The 17,295-nt window shown below is 40.8% G+C and overlaps 1 protein-coding gene across 3 annotated transcripts in view; it reads left to right on the top strand.

The window, feature by feature from the left end:
* Nucleotides 1-13,663, top strand: part of LOC145137854 (uncharacterized) — a 28,854-nt gene extending 15,191 nt beyond the window's left edge. The window contains exons 3-10 of one of the 3 annotated variants that reach the window (XR_013721252.1): nucleotides 11,472-11,574; nucleotides 11,657-11,740; nucleotides 11,823-11,941; nucleotides 12,028-12,129; nucleotides 12,209-12,339; nucleotides 12,582-12,646; nucleotides 12,868-13,123; nucleotides 13,247-13,359. Coding sequence is in view for 2 of the 3 variants with exons in the window: in XM_079071995.1 (XP_078928121.1) it covers nucleotides 11,690-11,740; nucleotides 11,823-11,941; nucleotides 12,028-12,129; nucleotides 12,209-12,339; nucleotides 12,582-12,646; nucleotides 13,247-13,310; nucleotides 13,586-13,644 (591 nt within the window). In the remaining variant the exon portion in view is untranslated. Of the gene's footprint in view, nucleotides 1-11,471; nucleotides 11,575-11,656; nucleotides 11,741-11,822; nucleotides 11,942-12,027; nucleotides 12,130-12,208; nucleotides 12,340-12,581; nucleotides 12,647-12,867; nucleotides 13,360-13,585 lie in introns of those variants that run through there. The other 2 variants (XM_079071995.1, XM_079071996.1) reach the window with 2 other exon arrangements.
* Nucleotides 13,664-17,295: the final 3,632 nt, after the last annotated feature.

Genomic DNA, 17,295 nt, shown 5'->3' with positions numbered 1-17,295 from the left:
ATTTGTCACTTGTGAGTAGTTAGAAGTAGAGTACTGGATGGACTATATTGACATTATTATGAATAGATAAGATTCTATTAAGAATGAGTTGTCATATGGCAAATATGGAAATGTTTCCATTAATGGGAGTTGGATATTAAGAAATATGTCTAGATTAGAAACTTTTATGCAAGAAGGATGAATGTGAGACTTCACGTCTATGAAATTGTCTTGTAACAATTTCTGATAGAATACCTTATAATTTTATTGGCCGGGTCTTGGTGACTTTTGTTCTCTGACATTACGAAAGAATCATTGCATAAAATGTTAGAATCTGACATATTCTAAAAGTGGCAAGAATTTGGATTGGGGATTGTGAAATGAGTTTCATTGGAAAAGTTTTTCAATTGATCTATTTCACAAAATATGGACCATAGGAAACCAAAGTGTGCATGCTTGGAGCATGGGACAATTGTGGTTATAATTCGAGTAATAAGTTGATTTTCTGAAACAGTAAGCAATGAATAATGAGTAATCAATATGGTGTTTAAATAAAAGTGTTTTTTATTTACGCTCAAAAGTTTTGGGACCATATAGGATTAATATTATTATTGCGTTTCACTTTGCATGTTTTGACTTCCAGAATAACTAGATTATTCGAACCTCCACAGTCGGTCATACGTTGGAAGTAGGTATGAAGGAAGACTATCATGAATCTGTCTGTAGATTGTCTAAAGTGTTTAGACATAGCACAAGTTTGCTGCAGAGTTCATGAGTGCTTTGATAAGATTAAAGTATTTGATCAAACCCACGCTCACTAGAATCACTTCATGGTTTTATCACGAGTGATTGGTGAGATGATAACATTGTATATTCTTGATGTAACATCCTAAAAATACCAACTAAAAATTTCATTTTTAAATTAGGTTAATACATAAAAACATCGTTACAAAACATTCATAATATTAATTTATGTCTGAAAACCGGTAACATCATAGTAAAATATTCAGAGTACATCCCAGAAAATCCATAGTGCGGAAACAAGAGTGTGTGTGATATGCCGCTACCGCGCCAGCTCCTTTCCCCTAGTTGAAGAGATACCTGAAAACAAAACTATAAAACGTAAGCACGAAGCTTAGTGAGTTCCCCCATAATGCCACATACCATGCAATCATATAATGGATAGCTAAGGGATATGGGCCTCGCCCACACCCATAGAGATACGGGCCTCGCCCACACTCTACCTTCTGAGAGATACGGGCCTCGCCCACACTCTGCTATCCATGGAGATACGGGCCTCGCCCACACTCCGCTACTAAACCATAACATACAAGTATCACACAGACAACAAGTATAAGCAATTCTATCATACTGGCATATAACACAATCAAACTCAGCTATGAGATACGGGCTCCGCCCACACTCCGATACTGACATATCGTCTATACGGGCCGGCCTTGGTGCCTTAGACCCGTCCCTACTGGAAGGAAACTCACCTCGAGAGTAACTGCCGAAAACCTGCTCAGACTACGCCTGGCTGCCGCACCGGTAATCCCCCCGGCTATAAATCCGTAAACATGGATTAGGTACTCATAAATACCCCTAAGGTCAAATGACTGGTCAAAGTCAACTCCTTGGTCAAAGTCAACCTTCTGATTGACCGGACTCGCCGAGTCCATATGGCGACTCGCCGAGTCCTTCTATGTCTAGCCCGACTCTGACTCATTGGGTCCCTGTTCCCACTCACTGAGTCAGCCTGACTCGCTAGACGGGGACAACTGACAAACCCACGACTGGACTCGCCGAGTCCAAGGGGGAGCTCGCCGAGTCCGACGAACAGATCTCACAAATCGCTCCAATCTTCCATCCAACATCAACCTTGGAGGTTTGGAGATTCTGGGACTATAGCTACACGTTAAATTGCTAATTCCACGTGCGACTACGGAGGGTTGGACCTCCTACACTTAAACCCTTCTTATCCTAGTGACTGTTCATATGACTCGCCGAGTTGGAAGAACAACTCGTCGAGTTCAAGGCTATATTCAAGGGACTCGCCGAGTTTGAAGAACGACTCGCCGAGTACCAGACAATCTTCATAGGACTCGCCGAGTTGTTTATCCAACTCGCCGAGTCTAAGGCCAACTTCATGGAACTCGCCGAGTGCACTTTGGCACTCGCCGAGTACCCTTCGACTCTTCACCCATTCTGGCCAAATCTGAGACATGCAATGGTTACAAACCATAAATCTAAGCTCCTAGGGCATAAACACACGGAGTTTGGGAGGTTTAAGGTCTTGCAATCCACATATAAGGGACAAAAAGGGAATCTATTATACTAAAGATCAAGAAGGAGCTTTCTTACCTGGTTAGGAGCTTCTCCCAGGGTAGATTTCGGATCTACCACACTTCCTTGCACCCTCCAACTTCCTCCTTCTTCTCTTAAGCTTCAAACTTCCTTCACCAAGCCAAAATCACTCACAAGGATCAAAATGGGCTAGGGTTTCGCTCTACAGTTCTTCTGGAAGAGAATGGGACGAAATGGGTGTTTTAGAATGGGTAAAATAGGGTGCAATGTCTGAAAATAGAGTTTCATCCAGACAGGTGGACTCGCCAAGTCCATGCATCGACTCGCCGAGTTCACCGCTCAAATCCCGTGTCCACCCTGCTGCTACTCGGCGAGTCGGGACACAGACTCGCCGAGTTCGTGGCAAAAAAAAATAAGATAAAAACTTAAATAAAATCATACCATGAACCCGGTGTTACAAATCTCCCCCACTTATTTTAGACTTCGTCCTCGAAGTCTGCCGCTCCCTTTCGAAACAGCTCCGGATAATGCTCCATCATCTCATCCGCGGGCTCCTAAGTCCATTCCGAGCCCTTCCGATGCTGCCATTGCACCATCACCAGCTCCACCCTTTTGTTCCTCAGTTCCTTCGACTTCCGGTCTAGGATAGCCACAGGCCGCTCGATATAATTCAGGCTGTCATCAACCTGGATGTCCTCCAAAGGTACCATTGCTGAATCGTCCACCAGGCACTTCCGCAGCTGGGAGACGTGGAAAGTGCTGTGGATCTGACTAAGTTCGGCTGGCAGGTCCAGCCGATATGTCACCTTGCCCACTCGGGCTGCAACCCTAAACGGTCCAATATACCTGGGACCCAACTTGCCCCGTTTCCTGAATCGGATGACGCCCTTCCACGGCGACACTTTCAGGAGAACCATATCCCCGACCTGGAACTCCAGGTCTGATCGGCGCTTATCGGCATAACTCTTCTGCCGACTCTGAGCAGTCTGAAGCCTGCTCCGAACCTGCTTAATCTTCTCTGTCGTCTTGAGCACTACTTCGGTGCTCCCCATGACTCTCTGTCCAACCTCGCCCCAACATATCGGGGTCCTGCACTTCCTCCCGTACAACATCTCGAAGGGAGAGCGGTCAATACTCGCGTGATAGTTGTTGTTATATGAAAACTCGGCTAAAGGAAGATAGGTATCCCAGCTACCACCGAAGTCTAAAACACACGCCCGCAGCATATCCTCCAGAGTCTGGATGGTCCGCTCGCTCTGGCCATCCGTCTGCGGGTGAAAGGCTGTACTAAAATGCAGACGAGTACCCAGCTCGTCATGAAACTTCTTCCAGAACCTGGAAGTGAACCGCACATCCCTATCTGAAATCACTGAAACTGGCACCCCGTGCCGTGCCACCACCTCTCTGATGTAGATATCGGCCAATTTCTCGGCCGAGATGCTCTCCTGAATCGGGATAAAGTGGGCGCTCTTGGTCAATCGATCGACGATGACCCATATCGAATCCACTCCCCGCGCGGTCCTGGGAAGCTTGGTGATGAAATCCATCGTGATGTCTTCCCATTTCCACAGCGGGATATCCAACGGCTGCATCTTGCCGTGCGGTCTCTGGTGTTCGGCCTTGACCTTCCTGCAGGTCAGACACCGCTCAACGTACCATGCTACATCCCGCTTCATGCAGGGCCACCAATAGTCCAGACGAAGATCCCTATACATCTTCGTTGCCCCTGGATGAATGGAGAATCGGGATTTGTGCGCCTCCTCCATCAGAACCTGGCGCACGCCTCCGAGATATGGAACCCACACCCTGCGGTGTAATGTCAATAATCCTCTGCTGTCATAGTCGAAGGAGGAAACCTGTCCCACAATCCGCTCACTCTTCCGATGTTCCTCCTTCATAGCCTCCTGCTGAGCCTCCCGGATCCGCTCCAAAAGCGGAGTCACCACTGTCATCCACATGCAAATATCCCTGATCGGCGCCGCCTTGCGGCTAAGCGCATCGGCCACCACGTTGGCCTTCCCCGGTTGATAAAGGATTTCACAATCATAATCCTTTACCACATCAAGCCACCGACGCTGCCTCATATTCAGATTTGGCTGGTCCATGAGGTACCTCAAACTCTTGTGGTCCGTGTAAATCGTACAGCGAACCCCATAGAGGTAATGACGCCAAATCTTGAGGGCGAACACAACAGCCCCCAACTCTAAATCATGAGTCGGGTAGTTCGCCTCGTGAGGCTTCAGCTGCCTCGACGCGTAGGCGATGACATGCCCTCTCTGCATCAATACCGCGCCCAAACCTGAGATGGACGCATCGCAGTATGCAACAAAATCCTCCATGCCCTCTGGCAAGGCTAAGATTGGCGCCTCGCACAATCTCTGTCTCAGTGTCTCGAATGCTGCCTGCTGCTCAGGCCCCCAACGAAAGACCACAGCCTTCCTCGTTAACCTGGTCAGGGGTAATGCTATCTTGAAGAAATCCTGGATGAATCTCCGATAGTAGCCAGCTAATCCCAAGAAACTCCGAATCTCAGATGGAGATTTCGGAACCTCCCATCTCATCACGGCCTCCACCTTGGCCGGATCCACCGAAATCCCGTTCTGGTTGACAAGGTGCCCAAGAAACTGCACCTCGCGCAACCAGAACTCACACTTGGAGAACTTAGCATACAAGTTCTCCCTTCTCAAGGTCTCCAAAACCTCCCGCAAATGCTCCTCATGCTGCTCTCGCGTCTTGGAGTAAACCAAGATATCATCAATAAATACTATCACCGACCGATCTAACATCGGTCTACACACACGGTTCATGAGGTCCATGAACGCGGCAGGAGCATTGGTGAGCCCGAAAGGCATCACCACGAACTCATAGTGGCCATAACGTGTCCGAAATGCCGTCTTCTGCACATCCTCCTCTCTGACCCTCACCTGGTGATACCCTGAACACAAATCTATCTTGGAGAACCAAGATGCTCCCTGAAGCTGGTCAAAGAGGTTGTCAATCCTCGGGAGTGGGTAGCGGTTCTTCACCGTTACCTTATTCAGCTCCCTATAATCGATACATATCCGATGCGACCCGTCCTTCTTCTTCACAAACAGAATCGGGGCTCCCCAGGGTGAACTGCTCGGTCTAATGAAACCCTTGTCTAACAGCTCCTGAAGCTGTGTAGACAACTCCTGCATCTCAGGAGGAGCCAACCGATACGGTGCCTTGGCTATCGGAGCCGCACCAGGGACTAGGTCGATCCTGAACTCCACCTGTCGCTCTGGAGGTATCCCAGGCAACTCCTCGGGGAATACATCCGCGAACTCTCGTACTACGGGCACATCGCCCACCGTCGCCTTACCCGCCTCCCGGGTGTCCATGACATATGCGACATATCCTGCGCAACCCTGCTGAAGGTAACGCCTTGCCCTCGCTGCCGAACAGAAGGCTGGCCCTCGCTGTGATCTCTCACCCTGAATTACTAACTCTCCCCCACTTGGGGCTCTAACTCGTACTAACTGTTGCGCGCAATCTATCACTGCCCCATTGGGACTCAGCCAATCCATGCCAATAATGACCTTGTTTCCCTGCAATGGAATGGGAACTAGGTCAACCAAATACCGCTCTTCGAACAACCTTAATACACAATCTCGGAAGACCTCTGATGCTCGCACCGACCGGTCGTCCGCAATCTCGACCTCTAAAGGGCAATCCAACATGCCCGAGGACCCAGGAAACTTCTTGCTAAGTGCAAGAGAAACAAAGGATCGGGTAGCCCCCGAATCAAACAACACCTGGACTGGAATACCGTTTACATGGAACGATCCTAAACGTATATACACAGAGCACATATCAATATCATAAATCTCATATAAATAGGTCAGAGGGAAAGAATCATACTCGTCACCACATCGGGTGCAGCGCGTGCCTCCTCGGCTGTCAGCTGAAATGCCCGGCTCCTCACCACCGGAGCCTCTGCCTTGCCCTGCCGGCCATCTGTAATCCGCAGGGTCGCTGGAGCTGGCGCCTGTACTGGCGCTGCTGCTGTCAACTGGGGGCAGTTGGCCCTCTTGTGGCCCCTCTGGTTGCAGTGGAAACACAGCAACTCAGATGTCTGAATAACCGGAGTAGGGGCAGTACAATCCCTGCTGAAGTGTCCCGTCTTGCCGCACCTGTAGCATCCTGTCGATCCTAATCTACACGCTCCCTCGTGCGACCTGCCGCACTTCCTGCAGCGGCCCGGTCCTGAATGGCCTTTCGGCCTACCATCTGATCCCTTAGGCTTCTTTCCCGAAGCCCCTATCGTCTGTCCCTCCTCTGCCTTCCTCTTCCGGATGTGCTCTAGATCTATCTCCCTCTCCCTCGCCCTAGCAATCATAGAATCCAGGGTAGGGCAAGCTGAAAAACTGACATGCTCCCGAATGTCGGCTCGCAGCATGTCATGGTAGCGGGTCCTCCTCATATCCTCATCACCTGCATACTGGGGCACCAGTAACGCCCTCTCCCGGAACTTGGCAGTGATCTCCGCCACTGTCTCTGTCGTCTGCCTCATATCCAAGAACTCCCGTGCCAACTGCTGGAGCTCCACCGCAGGTGCGAACTCCGCCCTGAATCGTGTCACAAAGTCCGGCCATGTCATAGCCTCAATGGCCGCGGCTCCCAAAGAGTCACAAACCGACTCCCACCAATCTCTAGCTCTGTCACGTAGACACCCTGCTGCAAATCATACCTTCGACCCCTCGGGGCAGAAGCTGATCAGCTGTGCAGACTCAAGGTCTGCAATCCATCGTCTGGCAGCAATGGGGTCCTTCGCCCCATGGAAATCTGATGCACCACTGCCCCTGAAGTCCTTAAAGGACAGTGTGCGTGGTCCTGACTGGCTAGCCGCCATATCACTCCTGAACGCCCTGAGACGATCCTCTATCAACTCTACAATACCCTCCTTGATCGACCCGAAGATGATGGGAGTCGACTCAAGGATGCCCCTGGTAATCTCTGACGCAATGAACTCGCGTAGACCCTCATCAACTGGTTCGGACCCTGAACCCGAGCCCGATCCTGATCCTGAGCCTCCCGCTCCCTGTCGTGTGGTCACCATACTGCAAAACATAGCATAACCACCATCATACTATATTCCACTAACGAGGGTCACATTCATATCACAAGTCCCCGGTCTCGTCTCGGCCCTTTTTGAATCGAGTACGAATCCTCCGCTTTCAGTAGTACAGGCCCATACTACCTTCCACGTCTATCCGTACTTTCCTCAAGAATTGCCTCAACTCAACCAAGTCCTTTCTACTAATACTGCGGTTCTCGTGCTACTCTCGCCCTAGGCTTGCCCTAAGTAATCGCCATCCCACTCTCTGCCATCAGCTGCACAAGAAGTCCCTGCTTTCTTTCCCTAACTAGCTCGCGAATACTATTACATATTACTCAGACTAGATAATTCTTCGAATGAGAGGTCCTACCCTACAACGGTTGGACTCAAACAAGAGCTGCGAAATAGGGCTAGACCCAACCTTCTGAAATTATTTAATCCTTGCAATATGTAACTTAGCATATTCGTTCACTAGTTAGTGAAAGACGACTAGAACTCCTAATAGCACAAAGCAAGCAGCATTCGGGCATTGAGTACACATAATCAAGTATATACTACTCTGGCTATCATACTGACTGATCTGTACTAGCATGCAATTCTCAAAAAGCCGAAACACATAAAGCAGGCACATAAGGCATCATTCCTAGATCCTTAGTCCTATTCTAGCATGCTGTTCTACTGAAACTGAAATTGATAATCATAACGTAAACTTGTATGGGTACTTTGGGGAAAGCTTACTTGAGCTCGGTCGGTCGCGCACATCACACACCTTTTTCTTTTTAGAAACCCCTTTTACTTAGTCTTTAGAAAATCATTTCTTTATAAAAATCTTTTAATCCCTCGATTTGAGTCCAGACACCCCCGAAGGTGTGTCCGAATCCCTCAAACCAGGGCTCTGATACCAACTTGTAACATCCGAAAAATACCAACTAAAAATTTCATTTTTAAATTAGGTTAATACATAAAAACATTGTTACAAACCATTCATAATATTAATTTATGTCTGAAAACCGGTAACATCATAGTAAAATATTCAGAGTACATCCCAGAAAATCCATAGTGCGGAAACAAGAGTGTGTGTGATATCCCGCTACCGCGCCAGCTCCTTTCCCCTAGCTGAAGAGATACCCGAAAACAAAACTATAAAACGTAAGCACGAAGCTTAGTGAGTTCCCCCATAATGCCACATACCATGCAATCATATAATGGATAGCTAAGGGATACGGGCCTCGCCCACACCCATAGAGATACGGGCCTCGCCCACACTCTACCTTCTGAGAGATACGGGCCTCGCACACACTCTGCTATCCATGGAGATACGGGCCTCACCCACACTCCGCTACTAAACCATAACATACAAGTATCACACAGACAACAAGTATAAGCAATTCTATCATACTGGCATATAACACAATCAAACTCAGCTATGAGATACGGGCTCCGCCCACACTCCGATACTGACATATCGTCTATACGGGCCGGCCTTGGTGCCTTAGACCCGTCCCTACTGGAAGGAAACTCACCTCGAGAGTAGCTGCCGAAAACCTGCTCAGACTACGCCTGGCTGCCGCACCGGTAATCCCCCCGGCTATAAATCCGTAAACATGGATTAGGTACTCATAAATACCCCTAAGGTCAAATGACTTGTCAAAGTCAACTCCTTGGTCAAAGTCAACCTTCTGATTGACTGGACTCGCCGAGTCCATATGGCGACTCGCCGAGTCCTTCTATGTCTAGCCCGACTCTGACTCATTGGGTCCCTGTTCCCACTCACTGAGTCAGCCTGACTCGCTAGACGGGGACAACTGAAAAACCCGCGACTGGACTCGCCGAGTCCAAGGGGGAGCTCGCCGAGTCCGACGAACAGATCTCACAAATCGCTCCAATCTTCCATCCAACATCAACCTTGGAGGTTTGGAGATTCTGGGACTATAGCTACACGTTAAATTGCTAATTCCACGTGCGACTACGGAGGGTTGGACCTCCTACACTTAAACCCTTCTTATCCTAGTGACTGTTCATATGACTCACCGAGTTGGAAGAACAACTCGTCGAGTTCAAGGCTATATTCAAGGGACTCGCCGAGTTTGAAGAACGACTCGCCGAGTACCAGACAATCTTCATAGGACTCGCCGAGTTGTTTATCCAACTCGCCGAGTCTAAGGCCAACTTCATGGAACTCGCCGAGTGCACTTTGGCACTCGCCGAGTACCCTTCGACTCTTCACCCATTCTGGCCAAATCTGAGACATGCAATGGTTCCAAACCATAAATCTAAGCTCCTAGGGCATAAACACACGGAGTTTGGGAGGTTTAAGGTCTTGCAATCCACATATAAGGGACAGAAAGGGAATCTATTATACTAAAGATCAAGAAGGAGCTTTCTTACCTGGTTAGGAGCTTCTCCCAGGGTAGATTTCGGATCTACCACACTTCCTTGCACCCTCCAACTTCCTCCTTCTTCTCTTAAGCTTCAAACTTCCTTCACCAAGCCAAAATCACTCACAAGGATCAAAATGGGCTAGGGTTTCGCTCTACAGTTCTTCTGGAAGAGAATGGGACGAAATGGGTGTTTTAGAATGGGTAAAATAGGGTGCAATGTCTGAAAATAGAGTTTCATCCAGACAGGTGGACTCGCCGAGTCCATGCATCGACTCGCCGAGTTCACCGCTCAAATCCCGTGTCCACCCTGCTGCTACTCGGCGAGTCGGGACGCAGACTCGCCGAGTTCGTGGCAAAAAAAAAAAGATAAAAACTTAAATAAAATCATACCATGAACCCGGTGTTACACTTGAAACCGAGACGTGTGAGTTGTTATTTGCTGGTCGGTTGCACATTGATGATAAGTAAACGCACCAGTAACTTGGTGTTATAAAACTTATTGTTGTGTGTGATTCGATTAGTAGGTGCAAGCAAGCATTTGAGTCAAAGTTTATCCATTCATTTTACCCAAGGTGGGATAAAAGCGATATATGTGGGCCCCTCGATGATTTAGTGATGACAAAGGAAAGTGCTCGGTCGGGCCAGGACTGATTTGATTTGTTCAATTAGTCAGTCGTCATAAATCGGAAATCGGGAAACGACACATAGACCGAGAGAATGATTTCAATCCATGTCTCATGTCTATACGATATCTTATGGAGGAATATATAATCCCTTATCTAAAGGACACGCGTATCTGATAAGATTAGAGTTGACAGCGGCTTTTGAAAGCTACGATTGCTGATCAAGTTATGAAGTTATGCAAAATAGTTATTAGACTTATCCAAGTGGGAGACTGTCGGATTAGTGTCTAAGTCCATAACTATTTTGGTATGTACTTGACCTGATTATGAGCATGGTCCTTTTGGGTTGCCTTCACCATAGCAATATGTAGGATGAATTAAGGAGAGAGAAAGGTTTAATTATGATTTATTAATATATATTATAAGAACAATATATTAAAGGAGAAATCATATTGTTTAATTAATATTAGTCAAGAATTAATTAAGAATTAATTTTGTGACTAAAAGAGATTAATTAAATTAAGGGGACTGATATTGTAATTATAAGATAGTTACAAAGTTGGGCTTAGGATCCATTAGATGGCAATGGACGAATTCTATATGGAGGACCATAAAGAAATCGTCCAAGGGCCTTCTGGAATGGTCCATTGGACAGCTTAGGGCTTAAGCAGTCAGATTAGGGTTTCCTAGTTGCAAACCCTAATAGCCTACATGTATATATAGGACTCTTATGCCCCAAAAACGTGGCTAAGAGTTCCTCTAGGGTTTCCAGCCGTTTTTGGTGCCTCCTCTCTCCTCCCTCTTCATCCAAGTTGCTTAGTGGTGTTTGTGACTCCATTAGAGGTGCAGCATTTTAGGCACTAAGCTTTCTGAAGCCAATCAAAACAAGGATTGATTGTTATTGCTATATAACAATCAAAGGTAATTACTAAACCCTTATTTCAGTTCTTATTTGATAGATCTAGGGTTTGTAAGTCTTGGATTCATTGCATGTACAATAGAGAAACCTAGATCCAAGCATTAGGGTTTGTATGAGCACATAGGATTGTTCTTATGCTTAAAACCCATCAGAAACTAATCTGCTTCCTTGCTTTTTTTTATTAGCTAGCTTTCACAGGATTAAAGGGTCTAATCTTATGGCATTATTGAACCTAAATCTGACTTGGAATTAAAGCCTATATGGGCATCAAGTAGTTCTAAATTAAAGGTGATTGCGATTAAATTCATCACATTCTAAACTTATTTTATCTGTTCTTAATTGATTTACCTTTTTTTGTTATGCATGTCAGGCTAATGTTTCCATTCCTCACAATTTGCTGGCAATGCCAGTGGGATTGAAAATGAAGCATAATGTTAATATAGTTGTTCGAAAGGTATAATAAAGAGTATTTAATATTCACAACGTGATATATATCTTTGATATAAACAATATTGAATTAGTATTAATATTTTCAGTTTCTTCATGAAAATTTTACAATTATTTTGTTCCATTACGATGGGCATATGGATGGATGGTGGGCTCTCAAGTGGAGTAAGAAAGTTGTTCATATTGTAGCTGTGAATCAAACAAAATGGTAAGCTTTAATTCTAGAACATGACATGACCTCACATGAGAAACATGTTTTGAGGTAATTAAATTTAATGATTCTTACAATTTCAGGTGGTTTGCAAAAAGGTTTCTACATCCGGCTGCTGTTTCCGTTTATGATTATGTATTTCTATGGGATGAAGATCTTGGAGTGCAACATTTTAACCCCAGAAGGTAGCTTTTACATCTTTATCTATCATTTCTTTTTTCAATACTTAGTATTAATTTTCAATTATTTATATTACATTTTCAGATACTTGGGTATTGTTAAAGCAGCAGGACTGGAGATATCTCAACCAGCTTTAGATCCAAAATCATCAGATATACATCATAGGATCACATTACGGAAAAGAAGACATATTCCACGGGTAAATGAATCAAAGGGTAATTTACTTTGTTCATATAAAATAAGAAGGGCATTCACGTCTTTTACAAAGCAAGTCTCTGCCCCACCTTTTTTGTTGCAACAAAAAATTGCAGTTTTTGTCTCATTGACAAAAATTTGACTCAGGGGAAACACAGTACATACAGTATCATATCACAAATTACAAGCAATTCGTAGCTAGAGTGCATGTCTTAAAAATATAATTTGTCAATTGTTTTTTATTTGTTGTTTGGATTTATAGATTTGTTGAAGAAATGGCTCCAGTATTCTCCAGAAATGCATGGCATTGTGGTTGGCATCTTACAGGCAAAAAATGTTGCATATTCTTTTTTTTTTAAATAAATAAATAAATTATTATTTGATACACAAATTAATGTACTTTCAGAATAACCTTGGTCATGGGTGGGGAATGGATATGAAACTTGGCTATTGTGCGCAAATAAGTTCATTAAAAATAATTAAATGAAAATGTATTATAATTAGATATGTTAATAAATATTTTTACTTTTTTTTCTTGCATATTTCAGGGGTTGAAAAATGTTGGAATTGTTGACAGTAAATATATTTTGCATTAGGGAATACCCTTCTTTAAACAAAAAAAGGACCAAAATGCCCTTTATCAATTTTACTGCACCAATCTCAGGTAAAACCAACCCACAATTTTACTGCACCAATGATGATGATGGATAGGCGTGTTGGGGTGACTACGTCTGCATCTCGCATAAGAATAGTATCTTCTGCACATTCTATACTAGAAGAGAAGGACAAGGGAATTACTTCAAAGTATAATGCATTAATAAGAAAACAGTTTTAACTCCAATGTTGTAAACAAGTGTCCTCTTATTGTGTGATAACAATTTTTTTTTCTTTTTAACTCTTTTTTTCAATGTCTCTATATGTATGAAGGCGGAAAGGAGTTCGAGGGAGATGGGGAACAAATTGGCATTTGTGGATGTCGTGGCAACATCTGGTATTATATACGGTCAACCCATAAGAAATGATAGATTTGTAGGCTCCCCGGGTCAAATGAATTCACCCAATAGTAGAACCTTAAATATTAAATGGATTATTTTTCTAACATTTATTGATGTTTATTCAATAACTTATGAAATAAGACTTGATTACCATGCCATGAATAGAACATTGAACTGTTAATTTTTTTGGTCGCTTTGCTTGGTCATTTGAAAATTCAAAATCACTTATATGTATATTCCATATTTTGATTATAATAGAATATGTTTATAGGAGGTAAACATCCGTTAGAGCTCAATCGTGTGTTATGTATGGTCTCTAACCCCTGTTGATAAAATTTACCTGAAGATGTGGAAATATGGGAAGGTATTAATCTTATATGTTCTATTTTTCCGAAATGTTATATTTTTGACTTACTTTGCAACACAAAGGGGTCATTATATTATAGCATACTACAACATATTTGTGTATTTGTAAATGGGTGAAACATAGACAATAGCAACATACTTTACTGTAGCTACCAATTAAAACAATATACTATACTTCCACACAAAAGCGACACCTTCTGACCCCCGCAACGCGGGGGTCACCTTTCTAGTTTATAATTATATATATGTAAACTAAATTTTAATAAATCACATATTGATGGACAAAAGTCGGAGTTGTCAATATGGCCCGTAGAAAAACGAGTTAATATTAAATTGTGTAGTAGTTAACGAAAGACTAAATGTTATGTAGTTTATTAGTTATTATTTTAATTTTGCATTATGTGTCTTCTTTTATTATTTCAACTAAAATGGAACACATGCAAAACACTTACATGAGCCAAAATTGAAACAAAATCAAAGTCCTTCATAAATGTGTACAACAGCGTAAAATCCTTCAAAAAAGTGTACACAACAAAGGGATCCCACAATTTTTAGCTCTCTGATGTGAGCTCCTGACAGCGCCACTGCAACTTCATTCCCATAGAAATCAAAAACCAGACCGGTAGATGTTTGAAAAACACTTTTCTAAGTACATTGTTGTAGCTGCTGTAGGTGGAGTGGCCGTCAAGGCATGCCCGCATCAACAACAGATGCAGCAAGTTGACCCACCTAGCCATTGCTGATCGCAATCAACATTAGCAAAGCGATGAAACACAGTGCCCCATATGAAGCCATAATTTTTTGATTTATGTATACAATCATGTTCATTTTATATAGATCTATTCGTTACTTTTTTCGATGTATTGGATTTGCGTCTCCATTTAAATTACCTTTAGAAAGTAATATCATTTATTACATATATTAAATTCATTTCCATTTTATAGAAATTATTAGGTAGAGAATATTTAATAAATTACATCATAAATATTTAGTGGAAGTTATAGAAGATAATCACTAATACTTGATAAAAAAAATCATCTCAACAATATTCTAAAACATAGTATTTGTACATATTTTTCATTCAGTTTATGAATTAACAACCCTTGCCCATTAAATCTTAGAGTAATTTTCAGAAAAAAAAATTATTTGAAAAACATTTCTACCATTGGAATGGTAAGTTTTTTCAATAGGTCCCTAAATTCTAACAAAATTTAATTTTGTATCCTTTATTTACTTAAATATTAATTATTTAATATTTTTTTGCTAGTTAATTTATTTTAATTAAATATATAAAATAAAACAATTATATTTTCCAAAAAAATATTTAATTTAGTATTATTTGCCAAATCTTTAAAATAAACCTATCATAACTACGTTTTTCCGTTTTGTTGTCTTTGTCAATGTCTCCGTTTTTAAATAGTTTATCATAATTATTATTATTATCACTTGAAAAATTCATTACCAAATATCTAGTTGGATAGAATTTTAAAAATCATTTTACCACAAGTCTTATGATAAATGAAAACCTTGTTTATCAAGATTGATGACGAATGCATCCCTATGTGATGCAAAATATCTATTGGAAGATATTAAAAAACAAAAAATAAAAACAGAGCCTTAATTTGAATTTATATTTATACATGTAAACTAAATTTTAATAAATCACATATTGAAAGACACAAGTCGGCAGTTGTCAATATGGGCCATAGAAAAACGAGTTAATATTAAAATGTGTAACGTTTATATATATATATATATATATATATATATATATATATATATATATATATATATATATATATATATATATATATATAATCATTGTTTTAAAAAAATACCATCAAAAAAAATTAGAAGGTTTTGTTTACAAAGTGTAATTAAAAAGGTTTGATTTAGTTATTGTGACTTTTTCGTATCGAACCTCAGTAATAATAATAATAAATTCCAAATTTAGTTATTTAACTCGTTGTTTATTTAAGAGTTTTGATTTCAAAATAGAAAATATTTTCTTTTATTATAGTTTAAATATGTATTTTAAAGAAATTTTTTTCCTCTTTGTTCCACTTCTAAAATATTGGAATTTACAAACGGAATGTTAATATCTACATTAGTTAATATATTTAACAAAGTAATTATTATGAGGTGGCATTTAGTAGGTGACATTTGAATAAAAATAATTTTAAAGTTTCCAGAAAATGACATGTGTTAAATTCATTGAGAAGTTTACATTTGACAAATATGATCTTGATGTATTAGGGTAGATATATAAATATAAAAATTTATTAAAATAACATATTATATTTTGTTGATATTAAATTGCTTGGATAACTAAAAAAATTAAAAATAATATTTATTAATAATATAGATATTTAAAAACAAAATATAAAAATAGAGCGATAATTTAAATTTATAATTATATATGTAAACTAAATTTTAATAAATCACATATTGGTGGACACACGTCGGTAGTTGTCAATATGGCCCGTAGAAAAATGAGTTAATATTAAATTGTGTAGTAGTTAACAAAAGACTGAATGTTATGTAGTTTATTAGTTAATATTCTAATTTTGCATTATGTGTCTTCTTTTGTTATTGCAACTATAATGGAACACATGCAAAACACTCGCATGAGCCAAAATTTTAACAAAATCAAAGTCCTTCATAAATGTGTACAACAGTGAAAAATCCTTCAAAAACGTGTACACAACAAAGGGATCACACAATTTTTAGCTCTCTGATGTGAGCTTCAGACAACGTCATTGCAACTTCATTCCCATAGAAATCAAAAACCAGACCGGTAGATTCTTGAAAAACACTTTTTTAAATACACTGTTGTAGCTGCTGTAGGTGGAGTGGCCGTTAAGGCATGCCTGCATCTACAACAGATGAAGCAAGTTGACCCACCTAGCCATTGCTGATCGCAATCAACATTAGCAGAGCGATGAAACACAATGCACCATATGAAGCCATAATTTTTTGATTTATGTATACAATCAAGTTCATTTTATATAGATCTATTCGTTACTTTTTTCGACGTATTGGATTTGCGTCTCCACTTTATATTACCTTTAAAAAGTAATATGATTTATTACATTCATTAAATTCATTTCCATTTTATAGAAATTATTATGTAGAGAATATTTAATAAATTACATCATAAATATTTAGTGGAAGTCATATAAGATAATCACTAATACTAGTTAAAAACTCATCTCAACAACAATATTCTAAAACATAGTATTTGTACATATTTTTCATTCAGTTTATGAATTAACAACCCTTGCCCATTAAACCTTAGAGTAATATTCAGGAAAAAAAATTATTATTTGAAAAACATTTCTACCATTGAAATGGTAAGTTTTTTCAATAGGTCCCTAAATTCAAACAAAATTTAATTTTGTATCGTTGATTTACTTAAATATTAATTATTTAATATTTTTTGCTAGTTAATTTATTTTAATTAAATATACAAAATAAAATAGTTATATTTTCCAAAAAAATATTTAATTTAGTATTAATTTTCAAATCTTTAAAATAAACCCATCATAACTACATTTTTCCGTTTTGTTGTCTTTGTCATTGTCTCCGTTTTTAAATAGTTTATTACAATTATTA

The sequence above is a fragment of the Lactuca virosa genome, chromosome 9 (genome assembly GCF_052849685.1).
Source record: "Lactuca virosa cultivar CGN04683 chromosome 9, Lactuca_virosa_CGN04683_v6, whole genome shotgun sequence".
NCBI lineage: Eukaryota > Viridiplantae > Streptophyta > Magnoliopsida > Asterales > Asteraceae > Lactuca > Lactuca virosa.
This window is presented reverse-complemented; position numbering and strand designations above follow the sequence as displayed.